The 21414-nt window shown below is 47.3% G+C and overlaps 1 protein-coding gene across 1 annotated transcript in view; it reads left to right on the plus strand.

The window, feature by feature from the left end:
- Positions 1-21414, plus strand: part of LOC124551254 (hexosaminidase D-like) — a gene marked incomplete at its 5' end in the record, with an annotated part of 107326 nt that overhangs the window by 67586 nt on the left and 18326 nt on the right. Inside the window, 2 exons of the mRNA XM_047126252.1 lie at positions 11978-12230; positions 20433-20711. Coding sequence (XP_046982208.1) covers positions 11978-12230; positions 20433-20711 — 532 coding nt within the window. The remainder of the gene's footprint in view (positions 1-11977; positions 12231-20432; positions 20712-21414) is intronic.

The following is a 21414-nucleotide window of genomic DNA, read 5'->3' on the forward strand; positions in this document are numbered from 1 at the left end:
ACAGTTGTCAAATAACTGAATAATATTTGCGCGACATCATCAGTTAATTTTTGCGCAACGTATCGAAATATGTATTACTATTTTCGGGTAAATGGGCGTGTTTGTGTAAGGACGGACTCTCCACGTTTACCATGTACTCTACACAACAGGAAAGGTCGCGTTGGACAACGCCGCTTTGAAGGACGAATACGATACGGGAACATATCTGTGTTTCAAAAACTATTCGCCTAAATATTATGATAAAGACATATTTGAAACCGTCTTTTTAAGTCCATCATGTTGTGCTAAAATTTAACATAGGGTTCCATTAAAAACAAACCAAAGATGGCCTCATATCTCTGTAATAAAAAATAGCACAAACATGTGATGTATTCAAGTAGCCCTTGTTCATGCAATTCACTGTCCAAACGGCATCTTTGTATCTATTACGGTTGGGGCGATAGAAGAAGTGCTATGACTTAGTTGCCTCCGCCTGTATTTTATTGTCCCACAAAGCATGTTGTTACAAACATCGATCAGACCGAAATAACCGCAGGTCAAGAGAGGTTAGTAGAGCTACCTCAGGGCAGCCATATTGTTCCGGACGACTCCACGGAGTTACGTCCCCACAAACCTGTTACCATGTGACATTGTAGGGTGGCATGCGTGTACGTGATGTGTGTCAGACTTGCCCCATCTTGTCTATATGGTTGTTCCATGCTGCCGTCGTCTCACATTAGTTGCATTACATAGTGAAACCATTAGTAACCTGGAAGTATTTTATGAAGTCCGATACCAGTACAATACTCCGTTTCCTTTAAAACATGAAAACGGTACGTGCCGCAACAGACTCGCGAAAGCATATAAGGAGAAAACTTAATTCATTCCTAGTTAACAATAAAAATTGAAAGTAGCTGATCTGTTGTCGCGTCTACGTAATATGGCTTTACCTGGAAACTGCTAAATTGACACGAGAAATAGAGTTCTTCAACTTCGGTTTTCACCCATTCGCAGTCACTACTCCTAATGACCAAATGGTGGTACGACCCCGATTACAAGCCGATTTCTCAGCAGAGTTTCAAAAAATTAGTGTCAGTAGGAGAATACTGGTAATTTTTTGTTTTCGTGTAAAGCAGCAAACGGTGGGTGCCCAATCTAATTTAGTATTTTGATTTTGTGTGCCTCAAACTAAGGGAGTCAAAATATTCCAATCATTCTTTGACTCGTACGTGTGTTACATCTACATCTATGCATGCTCCAAAAAACAAACATGAGTGCTTTGAAGAGGGTTCACCGAACGACCTCCACAATAACTGTTTTATTCCACTCTCTAACAGCGAAGGGGAAAAACGAACACCTATATCTTTGTGTGCGAGCTCTGATTTCCCTTGTTTCATTGTGATGATCGTTTCTCCCTTTGTAGGTTGGGTCCCACAAAATAATTTCACCTTCAGAGAAAAAAGTTAGTCGTCGAAAATTCACGAGAAGATCGCGCTTCGCCGCGAATAGAAACGACTTCGTTTTAATGGTGTTCATCCCAAATCCTGTACCATGTCCGTGGCACACTCTCCCCTATTCCTCGACAATACACACATCAAAAAAGTTTTGCGTCACCTCGGTTCCGAGGGTTCCGGATCCTGTGCAGAAAGTTCGAATAGAGATCAAGATAAACATCACTTCCCGCCTTTTTATTGCTCATGAAAACCACACATTGCATGTTGTACCACCATACAGCGAGACCTACAGAGGTGGTGGTCCAGATTGCTGTACACACCGGTACCTCTAATACCCAGTAGCACGTCCTCTTGCATCGATGCATGCCTGTATTCGTCATGGCATACTATCCACAAGTGAATCAAGGCGCTGTTGCTCCAGATTGTCCCACTCCTCAACGGGGATTCGGTGTAGATCCCTCAGAGTGGTTGGTGGGCCACGTCATCCATAAGCAGCCCTTTTCAATCTATCCCAGGCGTGTTCAATAGCGTTCATGTATGGAGAGCATGCTGGTCACTCTAGTCGAGCTATGTCGTTATCCTGAAGGAAATCATTCACAAGATGTCCACGAAGGGCGGCGCGGATTGTCGTCCATGAAGGCGAATGCCTCGCCAATATGCTGCCGATATGGTTGCAGTACTGGTCGGAGGATGGCATTTACGTATCGTACAGCCGTTACGCCGCCTTCTCTGACCACCAGCGGCGTACGTCGACCCCACATAATGCCACCCCAAAACTGCAGGGAACCTCCACATTGCTGCACTCGCTGGACAGTGTGTGTAAGGCGTTCAGCCTGACCGGGTTGCCTCCTAACACGTCTCCGATGATTGTCTGGTTGAAGGCATACGTGACACTCATCGGTGAAGAGAATGTGATGCCAATCCCGAGCGGTCCATTTGCCATGTTATTTGGTGCATCTCTACCGTGCTGCATGATGTTGTGGTTGCTAAGATTGACCTCGCCATGAAAGTGGAGAGTGAAGTTGCGCAGCGCGCAGCCTATTGCGCACAGTTTGAGCCGTAACAAGACGTCCTGTGGCTGCACGAAAATCATTATTCAGCATGGTGGCGTTGCTGTTAGGCTTCCTCCATGCCATAATCTGTAGGTAGCGGTCATCCACTGCAGTAGTAGCCCTTGGGCGGCCTGCCGTCCGGGGTGGCCGAGCGGTTCTAACCGCTACAGTCTGGAGCCGAGGGACCGCTACGGTCGCAGGTTCTAATCCTGCCTCGGGCATGGATGTGTGTGATGTCCTTAGGTTAGTTAGGTTTAATTAGTTGTAAGTTCTAGGCGACTGATGACCTCAGAAGTTAAGTCGCATAGTGCTCAGAGCCATTTGAACCATTTTTGAGCCTTGGGCGGCCTGAGCGAGGCATGTCATCGACAATTCCTGCCTCTATCTACTCCATGTCCGAACAACATCTGTTTTTCACTGCGAGACGCCTGAACACTTCCCTTGTTGAGAGGCCTTTCCGGACGCGATCGAACTGCGGTATTGACCGTCTATGCATGGTGGAACTACAGACAACACGAGCCGTGTACCTCCTTCCTGGTGGAATGACTGGAAGTGATGGGCTGTCGGATCCCCTCCGTCTAATAGGCGCTGCTCATGCAAGGTTGTTTACATCTTTGGGCGAGTTTAGTGACGTCTCTGAACAGTCAAGGGGACTTCAAATGGCTCTGAGCACTATGGCACTTAACAGCTGAGGTCATCAGTAGCCTAGAACTTAGAACTACTTAAACCTAACTAACCTAAGGACATCACACACATCCTTGCCCGAGGCAGGATTCGAACCTGCGACCGTAGCAGTCGCGCGGTTCCGGACTGCGCGCCTAGAACCGCTAGACCACCGCGGCCGGCAAGGGGACTTCGTCTGTGATACAATATCCACAGTCAACATCTATATTGAGGAGCTCTGGCAACCTCGATGATGCAAAACTTTTTTCTGATGTGTGTATTTTACTCGAATAAATGGTTTTCGCTTGTGCCCGCAACCAAGAGTGCGTTTTTTTTAACATCATCACCACTTTCAATCGTCGTGTTCCTTCACGGATTCAGACACAGGGTAATCCGAAGGAGCGAGATCAGGGCTGTATGGGGGACGCAATGCGAAATGAAATTTCAATATGCGAATCACAGCAAGAGCTAGAGCGGCGTTTTCGTGAAGGAGAAGGACGCTTCTGCGGCGGTTCCGTATTGCTGGCCTTAGCTCATTCTTCAACATGGCGCTGTACTGGGCACTGTTCACTGTATCACCCCTTGTTCGTGCTCCAAAATCGGCCCATTCGTATCCCAGAAGCGGGCTGACACTTGAATTGTTTCTTGGCTGAAGAAGACGTGTGTCCCCATTGTTATGTTTTGCTTTCTGGTTCGTAGTGACGCACCGCATTTCGCCTCCTGTGACGACATATATCGGAAAGTTGTGACCTTCTGTGGTATATCGCGCCAAAATTGTGTGGCAGCGTTAACACACACCGTCCAGCATTCACCAGCGAGCATCCTAGGCACCCTCCGTGCACACAAAAAGCGGTACTTGAGAACCTCACTAACAATGGTATGAGCTGGTCCGACACTGATGCTCAGTTCCCTGGCTAAAATTTCCACAGAAATATGCCGGCTGTCACGAATCGTAGCGTCGCACGTTCCCGTTAGTAATGGCCGTGCTGGGACGACCAGAGCGTTGCTCAACTGTGAACTGAAGTTGTAATCTTTCTAATGCACTCCTGGAAATTGAAATAAGAACACCGTGAATTCATTGTCCCAGGAAGGGGAAACTTTATTGACACATTCCTGGGGTCAGATACATCACATGATCACACTGACAGAACCACAGGCACATAGACACAGGCAACAGAGCATGCACAATGTCGGCACTAGTACAGTGTATATCCACCTTTCGCAGCAATGCAGGCTGCTATTCTCCCATGGAGACGATCGTAGAGATGCTGGATGTAGTCCTGTGGAACGGCTTGCCATGCCATTTCCACCTGGCGCCTCAGTTGGACCAGCGTTCGTGCTGGACGTGCAGACCGCGTGAGACGACGCTTCATCCAGTCCCAAACATGCTCAATGGGGGATAGATCTGGAGATCTTGCTGGCCAGGGTAGTTGACTTACACCTTCTAGAGCACGTTGGGTGGCACGGGATACATGCGGACGTGCATTGTCCTGTTGGAACAGCAAGTTCCCTTGCCGGTCTAGGAATGGTAGAACGATGGGTTCGATGACGGTTTGGATGTACCGTGCACTATTCAGTGTCCCCTCGACGATCACCAGTGGTGTACGGCCAGTGTAGGAGATCGCTCCCCACACCATGATGCCGGGTGTTGGCCCTGTGTGCCTCGGTCGTATGCAGTCCTGATTTGGCGCTCACCTGCACGGCGCCAAACACGCATACGACCATCATTGGCACCAAGGCAGAAGCGACTCTCATCGCTGAAGACGACACGTCTCCATTCGTCCCTCCATTCACGCCTGTCGCGACACCACTGGAGGCGGGCTGCACGATGTTGGGGCGTGAACGGAAGACGGCCTAACGGTGTGCGGGACCGTAGCCCAGCTTCATGGAGACGGTTGCGAATGGTCCTCGCCGATACCCCAGGAGCAACAGTGTCCCTAATTTGCTGGGAAGTGGCGGTGCGGTCCCCTACGGCACTGCGTAGGATCCTACGGTCTTGGCGTGCATCCGTGCGTCGCTGCGGTCCGGTCCCAGGTCGACGGGCACGTGCACCTTCCGCCGACCACTGGCGACAACATCGATGTACTGTGGAGACCTCACGCCCCACGTGTTGAGCAATTCGGCGGTACGTCCACCCGGCCTACCGCATGCCCACTATACGCCCTCGCTCAAAGTCCGTCAACTGCACATACTGTTCACGTCCACGCTGTCGCGGCATGCTACCAGTGTTAAAGACTTCGATGGGGCTCCGTATGCCACGGCAAACTGGCTGACACTGACGGCGGCGGTGCACAAATGCTGCGCAGCTAGCGCCATTCGACGGCCAACACCGCGGTTCCTGGTGTGTCCGCTGTGCCGTGCGTGTGATCATTGCTTGTACAGCCCTCTCGCAGTGCCCGGAGCAAGTATGGTGGGTCTGACACACCGGTGTCAATGTGTTCTTTTTTCCATTTCCAGGAGTGTAATTTGTCTGATTGAGAGAAAAGTGACTACAGTGATTTCGAAAACTTTCTCCTCATGTAACGTGTACTTTGGATAACGTCTTCAGCTCCTGAACAAAACTGACTGTCTTTTGTCCCCAAATGAAAAATTTGAAATTAAGAAAATAAATCTAATTAAATGCTAAAGGAAACTAATTGCGTACTCATTGAAAACTACTGGGTGAGTCACTAACTATTGCCACCCAGAATAACTCCGAAAGTATAGCAGTAGCTGAAACGTTTGAGGGACAAATGTTGCATGGGACAACGGGGGCATAATATGACGTTGGTTTTTTGTTGCTAAGTGGGGTCACGTCAGAGATGTAACGATCAACTTTTTTTTTTTTTTAATGAGATGCTATAGTTTGACACTTATTTTCTGATAGCGGCTATCGAGACGAATCCAGTGATGTGTAACAGACAGTAATATCTTTGGAGTCAACGAAGGTCACAAAGGTGGCCTGAATGTCCATTTACAGAAGCTGTTCGAAGTGATCACCATTGGTATCAATGCAGTGCTGCCCTCTTCTTATCATGGACTGAGTGGTATTCCTTATCACTTTGCCACTTATCGAACCACATGATCTGACAATTCTCTCTTGCATATCTTCAGGTGTAGTTGGAACGTATCATAAACAATGTCTTTCACGAAACCCCGAAAGAAAAAATCCAGAGGCGTCAAGTCTGGCGAACGACTCGGCTACGACACAGAATCAAGGATTTTGTTCACTACTCTTACATTGTTCTCACTTACCTTTGTCTTTTTTTCTTTTATTGTCATTTCATTTCCCTGGCCAAGCCTGAAGAGCATTACATATATAAAATGCAGGGATAAAAGATGAAATGTACACATGAGAAGGGAGAAACATTTGGAGTTAAAATGTACAAAAGGGGTAGTTGGATGAGGCACGTTTACATAAAATCCACATGCAGTTAAAATGGCTCTCGATGATGACGGCGCACATAAACATTGGTAGCACAAATAGCACAATTAAAAACGCTGTTCACAGTATGGGACGACGACACTGAACACACACTGCACTTGTGATACAGACACGGTGAGCGCCAAAACGCGACAATGTATCTGCATTAAAATTTTATGGGCCTGCCAGGGGAGGAGAGGTCATAGAAGAGGATGAGAGAAAAGAGAGATGGGGGAGGGAGGGGGGGGGGGGTAGATGGAGGAGAAGGGGTAGGAAGGGGTGTGTCGGTAGCACAGCAAGCGCCAGGAGATGTGGAGGGTGCGCCAGGACTGGGAAAGGAGAAGTGGCGAGGACAGAGGCGAGGAGGGGGGGAGCCCAAAGGAGAAGGGGACATCTTTGTCCCTGATCAGTAAAGGCAAATTATTCACAATAGCAGAAACCATATGAGAACCTTACAATGTACTTTCACTTTTTTAAAGGAATCTACCCACTTGTACACTCTTGTCTCATTAATGCAGCTATCTCCATACTTTTCCACTATCTTCCTACTGATCTGTTGAGGTTGTACGCCGTCCTAGCACAAAAATCGCCTTACTGCTCGCTGTTCTCCTACGGTACTCACAACTAGTGATGCGGCCATTTTGCTTCGTATTGAGCTTGTCACGCCATCTGTCGGCATATGCTGGAACTTTCACTTCTCGTGACTTTCAGATGCCTGACGTGTTAACTGCATTTAATACTGTTACTTTTTGAATTGGCCTCGTACTTCTGGTCAGGTACATCTACATCTACATTTATACTCCGCAAGCAACCCAATGGTGTGTGGCGGAGGGCACTTTGCGTGCCACTGTCATTACCTCCCTTTCCTGTTCCAGTGGCGTATGGGTTGCGGAAAGAACGACTGCCGGAAAGCCTCCGTGCGCGCTCTAATCTCTCTGATTTTACATTCGTGATCTCCTCGGGAGATACCTCATCCAGAAACGCACCCTCTCGAAACCTGGCGAGCAATCTACACCGCGATGCAGAGCGCCTCTCTTGCAGAGTCTGCCACTTGAGTTTATTAAACATCTCCGTAACGCCATCACGGTTCCCAAATAACCCTGTGACGAAACGCGCCGCTCTTCTTTGGATCTTCTCTATCTCCTCCGTCAAACCGATCTGGTACGGATCCCACACTGATGAGCAATACTCAAGTATAGGTCGAACGAGTGTTTTGTAAGCCACCTCCTTTGTTGATGGACTACATTTTCTAAGCACTCTACCAATGAATCTCAACCTGGTACCCGCCTTACCAACAATTAGTTTTATATGATCATTCCACGTCAAATCGTTCCGCACGCATACTCCCAGATATTTTACAGAAGTAACCGCTAACAGTGTTTGTTCCGCTATCATATAATCATACAATAAAGGATTCTTCTTTCTATGTATTCGCAATACATTACATTTGTCTATGTTAAGGGTCAGTTGCCACTCCATGCACCAAGTGCCTATCCACTGCAGATCTTCATGCATTTCGCTGCAATTTTCTAATGTTGTAACTTTTCTGTATACTACAGCATCACCCGCGAAAAGCCGCATGGAACTTTCGACACTATCTACTAGGTCGTTTATATATATTGTGTAAAGCAATGGTCCCATAACACTCCCCTGTGGTATGTCAGAGGTTACTTTAACGTCTGTAGACGTCTCTCCATTGATAACAACATGCTGTGTTCTGTTTGCTAAAAACTCTTCAATCCAGCCACAGAGCTGGTCTGATATTCCATAGCCTCTTACTTTGTTTATCAGGCGACAGTGCGGAACTGTATCAAACGCCTTCCGGAAGTCAAGGAGAACGGCGTCTGCCTGGGAGCCTGTATCTAATATTTTCTGGGTCTCATGAACAAATAAAGCGAGTTAGGTCTCACACAATTGCTGTTTCCGGAATCCATGTTGATTCCTACAGAGTAGATTGGTTCAAATGGCTCGGAGCACTATGGGACTCAACTGCTGAGGTCATTAGTCCCCTAGAACTTAGAACTAGTTAAACCTAACTAACCTAAGGACAGCACAAACATCCATGCCCGAGGCAGGATTCGAACCTGCGACCGTAGCGGTCTTGCGGTTCCAGACTGCAGCGCCTTTAACCGCACGGCCACTTCGGCCGGCCCACAGAGTAGATTCTGGGTTTCCAGAAATGACATGATACGCGAGAAAAAAAAAAGTTCTAGAATTCTACAACAGATCGATGTCAGAGATATAGGTCTATAGTTTTGCGCATCCGCTCGACGGCCCTTCTTGAAAACTGGAACTACCTGTGCTCTTTTCCAGTCATTTGGAACCTTCCGTTCCTCTAGAGACTTGCGGTACACGGCTGTTAGAAGGGGGGCAAGTTCTTTGACGTACTCTGTGTGGAATCGAATTGGTATCCCGACAGGTCCAGTGGACTTTCCTCTGTTGAGTGGTTTCAGTTGCTTATCTATTTCTTGGATCACTTATTTCGATGTTAGCCATTTTTTCGTTCGAGCGAGGATTTAGAGAAGGAATTGCAGTGCAGTCTTCCTCTGTGAAACAGCTTTGGAAAAAGGTGTTTACTATTTCAGCTTTACGCGTGTCATCCACTGTACCAATGCCATTTTCATTCCAGAGTGTCTGGATATGCTGTTTCGATCCACTTCTACATCTACATCTACATCTACATCTACATGACTACTCTGCAATTCACATTTAAGTGCTTGGCAGAGGGTTCATCGAACCACAATCATACTATCTCTCTACCATTCCACTCCCGAACAGCGCGCGGGAAAAACGAACACCTAAACCTTTCTGTTCGAGCTCTGATTTCTCTTATTTTATTTAGATGATCATTCCTACTCATGTAGGTTGGGCTCAACAAAATATTTTCACATTCGGAAGAGAAAGTTGGTGACTGAAATTTCGTAAATAGATCTCGCCGCGACGAAAAACGTCTTTGCTGTGATGACTTCCATCGCAATTCGCGTATCATATCTGCCACACTCTCTCCCCTATTACGTGATAATACAAAACGAGCTGCCCTTTTTTGCACCCTTTCGATGTCCTCCGTCAATCCCACATGGTAAGGATCCCACACCGCGCAGCAATATTCTAACAGAGGACGAACGAGTGTAGTGTAAGTTGTCTCTTTAGTGGACTTGTTGCATCTTCTAAGTGTCCTGCCAATGAAACGCAACCTTTGGCTCGCCTTCCCCACAATATTATCTATGTGGTCTTTCCAACTGAAGTTGTTCGTAATTTTAACACCCAGGCACTTAGTTGAATTGACAGCCTTGAGAATTGTACTATTTATCGAGTAATCGAATTCCAACGGATTTCTTTTGGAACTCATGTGGATCACCTCACACTTTTCGTTATTTAGCGTCAACTGCCACCTGCCGCACCATACAGAAATCTTTTCTAAATCGCTTTGCAACTGATACTGGTCTTCGGATGACCTTACTAGACGGTAAATTACGGCATCATCTATGAACAACCTAAGAGAACTGCTCAGATTGTCACCCAGGTCATTTATATAGATCAGGAACAGCAGAGGTCCCAGGATGCTTCCCTGGGGAACACCTGATATCACTTCAGTTTTCCTCGATGATTTGCCGTCTATTACTACGAACTGCGGCCTTCCTGACAGGAAATCACGTATCCAGTCGCACAACTGAGACGATACCCCATAGGCCCGCAGCTTGATTAGAAGTCGCTTGTGAGGGACGGTGTCAAAAGCTTTCTGGAAATCTAGAAATACGGAATCAACCTGAGATCCCCTGTCGATAGCGGCCATTACTTCGTGCGAATAAAGAGCTAGCTGCGTTGCACAAGAACAATGTTTTCTGAAACCATGCTGATTACGTATCAACAGATCGTTCCCTTCGAGGTGATTCATAATGTTTGAATACAGTATATGCTCCTAAACCCTACTACAAACCGACGTCAGTGATATAGGTCTGTAGTTAGATGGATTACTCCTACTACCTGCGCAATTTTCCAATCTATAGGTGCAGATCTATCGGTGAGCGAGCGGTTGTATATGAGAAGTAGGGAGCTACTGTATCAGCGTAATCTGAAAGGAACCTAGTCGGTATACAATCTGGACCTGAAGACTTGCCCGTATCAAGCGATTTGAGTTGCTTCGCAACCCCTATGGTATCTACTTCTAAGAAACTCAAGCTAGCCGCTGTTCGTGTTTCAAATTCTGGAATATTCCATTCATCTTCCCTGGTGACGGAATTTCGGAAAACTGCGTTCAATAACTCCGCTTTAGCGGCACAGTCGTCGGTAACAGTACCATCGGCACTGCGCAGCGAAGGTATTGACTGCGTCTTGCCGCTTGTGTTCTTTACATACGACCAGAATTTCTTCGGAAAATCTACCAAATTTCGAGACAATGTTTCGTTGTGGAACCTATTAAAGGCATCTCGCATTGAAGTCCGTGCCAAATTTCGCGCGTCTGTAAATTTTAGCCAATCTTTGGGATTTCGCGTTCTTCTGAACTTCGCATGCTTTTTCCGTTGCCTCTGCAACAGAGTTCGGACCTGTTTTGTGTACCACGGGGGATCAGTTCCATCTCTTACCAGTTTATGAGGTATGAATCTCTCAATTGCTGTTGCTACTATATCTTTGAATTTGAGCCACATCTCGTCTACATTTGCATAGTCAGTTCGGAAGGAATGGAGATTGTCTCTTAGGAAGGCTTCTAGTGACACTTTATCCGCTTTTTTAAATAAAATTATTTTGCGTTTGTTTCTGGTGGATTTGGAAGAAACGGTATTGAGCCTAGCTACAACGACCTTGTGATCACTAATCCCTGTATCAGTCACGATGCTCTCTATCAGCTCTGGATTGTTAGTGGCTAAGAGGTCAAGTGTGTTTTCGCAATCATTTACAATTCGCGTGGGTTCGTGGACTAACTGCTCGAATTAATTTTCGGAGAAAGCATTTAGAACAATCTCGGAAGATGTTTTCTGCCTACCACCGGTTTTGAACAAGTATTTTTGCCAACATATCGAGGGAAGGTTGTAGTCCCCACCAACTATAGCTGTATAAGTGGGGTATTTATTTGTTACGAGACTCAAATTTTCTCTGAACTGTTGAGCAACTATATCATCGGAGTCTGGGGGTCGGTAGGAGGAGCCAATTATTAACTTAGTTCGGCTGTTAAGTATAACCTCCACCCATACCAATTCGCACGGAGTATCTACTTCGACTTCACTACAAGATAAACCACTACTTACGGGTTAACTGCATTTAATACTGTTACTTCTTGAATTGGCCTCATACTTTTGGTCAGGCAGTGTATAGAAAACAACGAATGGTTCGAATGTACGAGCAGAATGTGACAGTCTGTAGCGGCTGTGGTTTGGTCGTGCAGTGAAGCGAGCAGACAGCAGTGTGTGTGTGTGTGTTGTGTGCGGCAGGCAGCTGTTCTCGCGGCACGTCTCGGCCGTGGTGGGGGCGGTGCGCGCGCTGCGGCCGGCGGCGGTGGCGCTGGTGTGGGACGACATGCTGAGGCGGTGGCCGCCGGCGCACGTGGCGGCGTCGGGGCTGGGCCGGCTGGTGCAGCCCGTCGTGTGGGCGTACGGCGCCGACGTGGCGGCGCAGGTGCCGCGCTTCGCCTGGCACGCCTATGCCAGGTCCTTCCAGCAGGTGTGGGTCGCCTCCGCCTTCAAGGTGAGCGGCTCCAGCAACTCACTCCCGCCCTGCACCAAACTGTGCGAGGGGTACTCAAAAGGTGACCATCTCTAATGGTGTCGATATGTCAGTCCTCACTTGTCATTTTTAGGGTTCCGTACTTCAGTCGGTGAAAATGGAACCCTAACAGCAGGGGCAGCCCAGAATGCGGCTCATGGGCCTTGCCCAGGCCGTAGTGCTCTTAGCTTGGCTGGCACATATCCCCACACTATGGGGACACCACAAACGTGCTGTGTTTAACCCTTCGGCAGTCGCAGGGGTTACAGGTTGTCCACAGATGTCAATTTGTATACACAGATCAAAAATGCTTCAATTGGGTCTAAGCACTATGGGACTTAATATTTGAGGTCATCAGTCCCCTAGACTTATAACTAGTTTAACATAACTAACCTAAGGACATCACACACATCCTTGCGTGAGTCAGGATTCGAACCTGCGACCACAGCAGCAGCGGTTCCCGACTGAAGCGCTTAGAACCGCTCGGCCACAGCGGCCGGCGAACACAGATCAGCCAGAACATTATGGCCAGCTACCCACTGTCCGGTATGCCCCCTTTGGCGCGGAAAACAGCAGCGTCACGTTGTGGCACAGTAACAATGAGGCCACGATTGGTCGCTGGAGGGAGTTGGCACCATGTCTGCATACACAAGTCATCTAATTCCAGTAAATTCCTAACAAAAGGCGACGAGCTCTGAGGCCACGTCCAATCACATCCCAGATTGATTGGGTTCAGATCTGGCGAGTTGCAGGATCAGCGCACCAACTGGAGCTCATCACTGCGTTCCTCAAACCGTTCCATTGCATGCCTGGCCTTATGACATAGCGCAATACCTTGTTGAAAAATGCCACTGCTGTCAGGAAACACGATAGTCACGAGTGGGTGTGCATGTTTCGGTCTGATACTCCTTGGCCATCATCGTGCCTTGCACGAGCTCCACTGGACCCATGTATGTCCATGTGAATGTTCCCCAGAGCATAATGGAACCGCCACCAGCTTGTCTGCATCCTGCCATACATGTGTCAAGGTATTGCCCCCTAGAAGGCGATGTCTTCGCCTCCTCCTAGCGGCACGATGAACAAGGTATGAGAATTCATCAGACCATGCAACGTTCTGCCACTGCACCAGCGTCCAGTACCAATGCTCACGTGCCCATTTCAATCATAGTTGCTGATGCCGTTGTGTTAACATTTTCACATGGTCGTCAGATGTGCAGGAACATCGTTAGGAGTGTACAGTGCCCTATGTGTTCAGACACACTTGCACCCTGCCCAACATTAAAGTCTGATGTTAGCTCCGCCACAGTTCGTCGCCTGTCCTGTTTTATCAGTCTGCCCAGCCTGCGATATCTGACATCTGCAATGAGAGGTGGCCGTCCAACCCCTGGACGTGTGGACGTGGTTTCTCCCTGGTTTCGCCACGTGTTGCAGACACTGACCACAGCACTCCTCGGACACACGCCAAGTCTTGCAGTTTCCGAAATTTTCGCGCAAAGCCTCCGGGCTATCACAATCGGATAGATTGCATGCCTTCCCCATTCTACACACAGACAGCTCCCTCACTGATACTACGTGCGCTGTTGAGGTATATGACTAACAGTCATTCATCACGAGGTGGCTCTGCTATCGTCTGGATGAGTTTGTATCGACAGTAGGTCGGTGGTCATAATGTCCTGGCTTTGGGATCGATTTCACCACTCTTGCTTGAATCTACTCTTGTGAGCAAGTGCCAAAATAAGTTTATCCACATTGTCTGCTCCAGCTGACAATTGTCACCCACACAACCATTGGTGTTACCATTTGCGTTTCTATTTCGATAGGTAAGTTATTTATTTTTCAGAGTTTTATTCAGTAAAAATGAAGATAAGGCAGAGAAAAGAACTTCTTGCGTGTGAATTATAAAGCCCCAAACAGAAAGGAGATATGAAGCACCACTGTCTTTTATGAAGATCAGGAGGTATGGACTCATTGCTTGGAATGGAAGAGACTGTAAACACGCTGTTACAGAAAAGAAAGGAAAAAAGACGAATATATTATGACATTGGGAGATTACAGGACAGATTAACCAGGAAGCAGAAGCGATAAGTGAACCTGCTCTGATCATTTGAAGGACGATTCTGTCGGTTGTTTGATTAATGTGCACTGAAATGATACACTACTGGCCATTAAAATTGCTACACCAAGAAGAAATGCAGATGGTAAACGGGTATTCATTGGACAAATATATTATACCACAACTAACAAGTGATTACATTTTCACGCATTTTGGGTGCATAGATACTGAGAAATCAGTACCCAGAACTGTTGTGGGTTGTCAAGAGAGCCAACCCCTTTTTGAGAGGAAGCCGAAAGGCACGCGTTTTAGCTCACGCAGGCTGGCGTGAGGTCTGGAACAGGTCAAGGAAATTAGCTAGCAAAAAAGGACGTAGCTGTGGAATACTTAACTTTAATCCATAAATGGTGAACATCGCTCTTGACGGTACATGTTTTACAGCATCAATAGTAACTGGTAATTGCGCCTTGCTAGGTCGTAGCAAATGACGTAGCTGAAGGCTATGCTAACTATCGTCTCGGCAAATGAGAGCGTATTTTGTCAGTGAACCATCGCTAGCAAAGTCGGCTGTACAACTGGGGCGAGTGCTACGAAGTCTCTCTAGACCTGCCGTGTGGCGGCGCTCGGTCTGCAATCACTGATAGTGGCGACGCGCGGCTCCGACGTATACTACCGGACCGCGGCCGATTTAAAGGCTACCACCTAGCAAGTGTGGTGCCTGGCGGTGACACCACAAGAACAACCACCTGTGGCCGTAATAATGGCCTTGATACGCCTGGGCATTGAGTCAAACAGAGCCTGGATGGCGTGTACAGGTACAGCTGCCCATGCAGCTTCAACACGATACCACAGTTCATCAAGAATAGTGACTGGCGTATTGTGATGAGCCAGTTGCTCGGCTACCATTGACCAGACGTTTTCAATTGGTGAGAGATCTGGAGAATGTGCTGGGCAGGGCAGCAGTCGAACATTTTCTGTGTCCAGAAAGGTCCGTACAGGACCTGCAACATGCGGTCGTGCATTATCCTGCTGAAATGTAGCGTTTCGCAGGGATCGAATGAAGGGTAGAGCCACCGGTCGTAACACATCTGAAATGTAAAGTCCACTGTTCAAAGGGCCGTCAATGCGAACAAGAGGTGACCGAAACGTGTAACCAATGGCACCCCAAACCATCACGCAGGCTGATACGCCACTATGGCGATGACGAATACACGCTTCCAATGTGCGTTCACCGCGATGTCGCCAAACACGGATGCGACCATCATGATGCTGTAAACAGAACCTGGATTCATCCGAAAAATTGACGTTTTGCCATTCGTGCACCCAGGTTCGTCGTTGAGTACACCATCGCAGGCGCTCCTGTCTGTGATGCAGCGTCAAGGACAACTGCAGCCATGGTCTCCGAGCTGATAGTCCATGCTGCTGCAAACGTCGTCGCACTGTTCGTGCAGATGGTTGTTGTCTTGCAAACGACCTCATCTGTTCACTCAGGGATCGAGACGTGGCTGCACTATCCGTTACAGCAATGTGGATAAGATGCCTGTCATCTTGACTGCTAGTGATACGAGGCCGTTGGGATCCAGCACGGCGTTCCTTATTACCCTCTTGAACCCACCGATTCCATATTCTGCTAACAGTCATTAGGTCTCCACCAACGCGAGCAGCAGTGTCGCGATACGATAAACCGCAATCGCGATAGGCTACAATCCGACCTTTATCAAAGCCGGAAACGTGATGGTACGCGTTTCTCCTCCTTACACGAGGCATCACAACAACGTTTCACCAGGCGCCGCCGGTCAACTGCTGTTTGTGTATGAGAAATCGATTGGAAACTTTCCTTATGTCAGCACGTTGTAGGTGTCGCCACCGGCGCCAACCTTGTATGAATGCTCTGAAAAGCTAATCATTTGCATATCACAGCATGTTCTTCGTGTCGGTCAAATTTCGCGTCTGTAGCACGTCATCTTCGTGGTGTAGCAATTTCAATGGCCAGTAGTGTATTTGTTCATACGAGCGAACGTCTCGTCCCGAAAGTGTTGTAGCTGGTTGCCTATCTGCCGCGCCAGGCCGCCTCTAGTTTTAACAAGGCGGCCGGCCACGAAAAAACAACGTTTCCGGTCACCTCCCTTCCGCTTCCCCTGTCATAGCGCCGCAGTCCGGAAGCTGAGGTTTGATAACTGGCAGCTGTGTAAGTAACGAACCTGGAAAGACGGCGTCAGTCGTCGAGCAGCCGCACGTGCAAAGCCCACCGAAACATACTAGTTATGCCGCGTCACTTTAGGAGGAGTAGGCGTTCGCGTCTTACAGGTTTTATAGCAATAGACAACATTTCTATTACTACTGATAATTACGTAGGCGCGCAAATCATCTTGCATGGGCCATCGGTGTTTTGCGGTGGAGTTTTGAACTTCACTCTCGCTAACAAGGATACGAATGAACACGGTAACGGGTGGGTTACCGTTGCTCATGTACGCTGACCAAAAGTCGATAAAAACCACTACTGGTCATTAAAATTGCTACAACACCAAGATGACGTGCTACAGACGCAAAATTTACCGACAGGAAGAAGATGCTGTGATATGCAAATGATTAGCTTTTCAGAGCATTCACAGAATGTTGGCGCGGGTGGCGACACCTACAACAAGCTGACATGAGAAAAGTTTCCAGCCGATTTCTCATACACAAACAGCAGTTGACCGGCGTTGCCTGGTGAAACGTTGTTGTGATGCCTCGTGTAAGGAGGAGAAACGCGTACCATCACGTTTCCGACTGATAAAGATCGGATTGTAGCCTATCGCGATTGCGGTTTAGCGTATCGGGAATTTGCTGTTCGCGTTGGTCGAGATCCAATGACTGTTAGCAGAATACGGAATCGGTGGGTTCAGGAAAGTAATACGGAATGCCGTGCTGAGTCCCAGCGGCCTCGTATCACTTAGCAGTCGAGATGACAGGCATCTTATCCGCATGGCTGTAATGGAACGTGCAGCCACTACTCAATCCCTGAGCCCTGAGTTAACACATGGGGACGTTTGCAAGACAACAACCATCTGCACGAACAGTTCGACGACGTTTGCAGCAGCATGGACTATCAGCTCGGAGACCATGGCTCCAAAACGTCAATTTTTCGGATGAATCCAGGTTCTGTTTACAGCATCATGATGGTCGCATACGTGTTTGGCGACATCGCTGCAAATGCACACTGGAAGCGTGTATTCGTCATCGCCATAGTGGCGTATCACCCAGCGTGATGGTATGGGGTACCATTGGTTACACGTCTCGGTCACCTCTTGTTCGCACTGTTGTACTTCATCTATATTTGGCGTTTCTCAAAAAATTCGGTATTCAGAATGAGATTTCCACTCTGCAGTGGAGTGTGCGCTGATATGAAACTTCCTGGGAGATTAAAACTGTGTACCGGACCGAGACTCGAACTCGGGACTTTTGCCTTTCGCGGGCAAGTGCTCTGCCATCTGAACTACCCAAGCATGACTCACGCCTCCTCCTCACAGCTTTACTTCCGCCAGTAGGCAAAGGTCCCGAGTTCGAGTCTCGGTCCAGCACACAGTATTAATCTACCAGGAAGTTTCAAATTCGGTATTATTGAATTATTCTTAGTTCTCTAAAGACATTAAGTCGTATTTGGTACAGACTGTCGGGTATGGACAGAGGTAGACAATTTCACAGAGTTTCACACTCAGATTGCCTCCTAATCGTGACTTATTTAGTTTCATAATCGAAAAAAACGTCTTTTACGCATTGTATTGTAGTACTTTGGCAACTTCGATATGGGTACGTGGAAATTACCTGAGGAAAGCAATGTGAAACACCTTCCAGTGTCTTACTGTGGACAGACTGCAGTCAGGTCCAAGTAAAACGCGAGGTCTGCAACCCATTCAGAATGTTCTCATTCTCGTTCCTGCACTCCTGTTTCCTTCATAAATTCAGTAGTTAGTTTTAATCGAAAAATCGTTCCAGGCATGCCCCGTTGACTTAACCAACGTACTTCGCAGTAATATTTACGGTCTCCATGCTCTTTGATCAGTCACATCGAAGCCCATTGCAATTGACACCCTGCAGGCGACATGAGAAATTTTACTATTCGTACCACAAATTTCTTCAAGTGCTCTATGCCTGGAAATTTAGTATAGAAAGCTTTTTACGATAACATTGGAAGCTGAAAAAGTGAATTAAAATTCGTGCTGCGCCCGGGACTTGAACCCGACTCTTCTTGCTTGCTAGGCAGATGTGCTGACCATTACAACGTATGGTCAACGTAGCTGCACGAACTACCCAAGTCGAATACCCTCCGCAACACAAACTCCAAATCTCCCCTTATATTGTCAGTATTACCACGGCTCTACGATATTGGAATAGCAGCCCAGCATTGGACGTAATGGGAAAGTGCTGTACTACATGTGACCGTACAGATCTTAAATTAAATTTTCCCTGAGACATTTAGGTCTCTATCTACGATAACGTTGGAAGCTGACGAAATGAATTAAAATTTGTGCTGCAGCCGGGATGCCTAGTAAGCAAGTAGACCTGGTTCCCAGCCACAGCACAGCACTAAAATCTACAGTCCCTTAGTGGTGCAAAAATTTTCAGGTGCTAAGCTAATGTAAATCAAGAGATATGGGCATTTGTGTAACATATTTTGATACTCGCAAACTCACTCATCAAAACCTGTACAAGAGGCTTACTTCTCGTTGACCTACAATCATGACGTTTGACAAGAAGCAATTATTTCACAAAACAACCAATGCAAAAAACTCTGGAAAATGTTAATTTGTAGTTACATCACACGAAAAAAGAAACGTGTATTTGACATCAGACTGACTTTCTGTCCATCCGTCTCTTTCGATCACTTTCTCTTAGGAACGGGTAGCCATATCAAGTTGAAATTTATGTCACATATTCAGGTGTATGGCACCTTGGCGATGTCATACATGTAATCTTTTATTTAAATGCACCCAAATGATATGGTCATTTACGTCGTATATGTTAATAGTCGCAAACTCAGTCATCAAAACCTATAGGGTACTCCTTGTTGACGTCGAATCATGAAATTTGCCAAGAGTCAAGGTTTAGCAGTACAACCAAAGAAAAAAATCCGAAAATCGTTAATTTACAATTACATCACATGGAAAAAAACTTTTTCTTGTCACTTGCCATCCGACTAAAAGCTCAAATTAAAACTTTCTGGAAAGTCGTGGAATATCTGGGACCTATACGTTGCCAGTATCAATGACGATTACAGGCAAAAATCTTCGAGATTCTCGATTACCAGTGGGTGAACCGTATATATACATAATTTACTGTGTACGAAACCCTCACTGCATTATTCCTACTCGCAACTGGCCAATATTTTTTATTTCGAATTAGCCTTTTAGAGAATGGGGTAAATTCTTTGAGTTAACACTTCGCACGTTCTTCGAGAATATTGTTCTTTCTCTTCTTGTGCTCTTTCGGGTTTTGATTTTTACCCAATCTTGAAAGCCTGCTGTTTCTTATTGGGTGCATGTGGAATTCCACATTTTCTACTTTTTTTTCCTACTTCTCTTAGCCATGTGGTTTTCAATTTCTGGTTGCTTAGTTAGCCAAGGATTCCTTAAGTTATGTGGTCATTATTTAACCTACATGTATGTTCACAGGATTTACCTTCATCTCATTACATCCGTTAACTTTTAAATTTTCACATATTAGATTTTAATCTGTATTTTTTCACTGCTGCTATCGGTTCTGTTATATTTCTTAGGGTTCCTCTTCCAATTTTTTCTACTTTTTCGAGCTCGCCGAGCTGCCAGTACCTCGTCTCCTACCTTCCAAACTTCGCAGACGAGGTACTGGCAGAATTGAAGCTGTGAGGACGGGTCGTGAGTCGTGCTTGGGTAGCTCAGATGGTAGAGCACTTGCCCGCTAAAGGCGAAGGTCCCGAGTTCGAGTCTCGGTCCCGCACACAGTTTTAATCTGCCAGGAAGTTTCATATCAGCGCACACTCCTCTGCAGAGTGAAAATCGCATTCTTTATTTCATATTGTTCAATAATTGTCGCCCTGTACGTTTTTGAAGTACAAAACAGACGTGTCGTACGGTGGTGGCAGTGCGGTGAGACCAGGAGTGTTGTGCCGACAGGGAGCGTCCGGTGAGACGGCGCTGGTGCCCGACTTGCGGCGCACGGCTGCCAACCACGCGGCGTGGATGCGGCTGGTGTCGGGCGGGGTGCCCGGCTCCGAGGTGGAGACTCCGGCGTTCCGCGGGGTCGTGCTGACGGGCTGGTCGCGCTACGACCACTTCGCGGCGCTCTGCGAGACGCTGCCCGTGGCGGTGCCATCGCTGCTGCTCGCGCTGCTCGTCGTCGACGAGGCGGAGCGCCAGGGGCCCAGGGCCGCGCGCGCGGACCTGCTCGCCAAGGTTGGCACCACTGCCGCCGAATCCTCCTGCACCAGCCTGAAGAAAGCAGCCGGCGTCAGTTTCCTGCACACCGAACAGACAGTACTAAGTTTCCTTTAATTTACGTCTATGGTCACAATCTTTTCTGTTTAACAGATTACCGGCTTCGGTCTTTAATGGCCATCATCAGATCTGTCTCAGAAGCAAAGTCCTAATGCTGATGATGGTCATTAAAGACCGAAACCGGTAATCTGTTAAACAGAAAAGATTGTGACCATAGACGTAAATTAAAGGAAACTTATTACATATACGGGTCACTGCGTTTTTTCACGACGATGTCGCAGCTAGTGAGACAGTACAATATTGTACAGTCTGGGGTGGGGCACCACAGGGTTCTGTCTTGTGTGATTTATTGTTTCTAATATACACTAATTAAATTGCTACACCGTGCAGATGATAAACGGGTATTCATTGGACAAATATATTGTATTAGAACTGACATGTGATTACATTTTCACCCAACTTGGGTGCACAGCTCCTGAGAAATCAGTACCCAGAACAATCACCTCTGGCCGCAATAACGGCCTTGATATGCCTGGGCATTGAGTCAAACAGAGCTTGGATGGCGTGTACAGGTACAGCTGCCCATGCAGCTTCAACACGATACCACAGTTCATCAAGAGTAGTGACTGGCGTATTGTGATGAGCCAGTTGCTCGTCCACC

Source organism: Schistocerca americana, chromosome 9 (genome assembly GCF_021461395.2).
Source record: "Schistocerca americana isolate TAMUIC-IGC-003095 chromosome 9, iqSchAmer2.1, whole genome shotgun sequence".
NCBI classification, from domain to species: domain Eukaryota; kingdom Metazoa; phylum Arthropoda; class Insecta; order Orthoptera; family Acrididae; genus Schistocerca; species Schistocerca americana.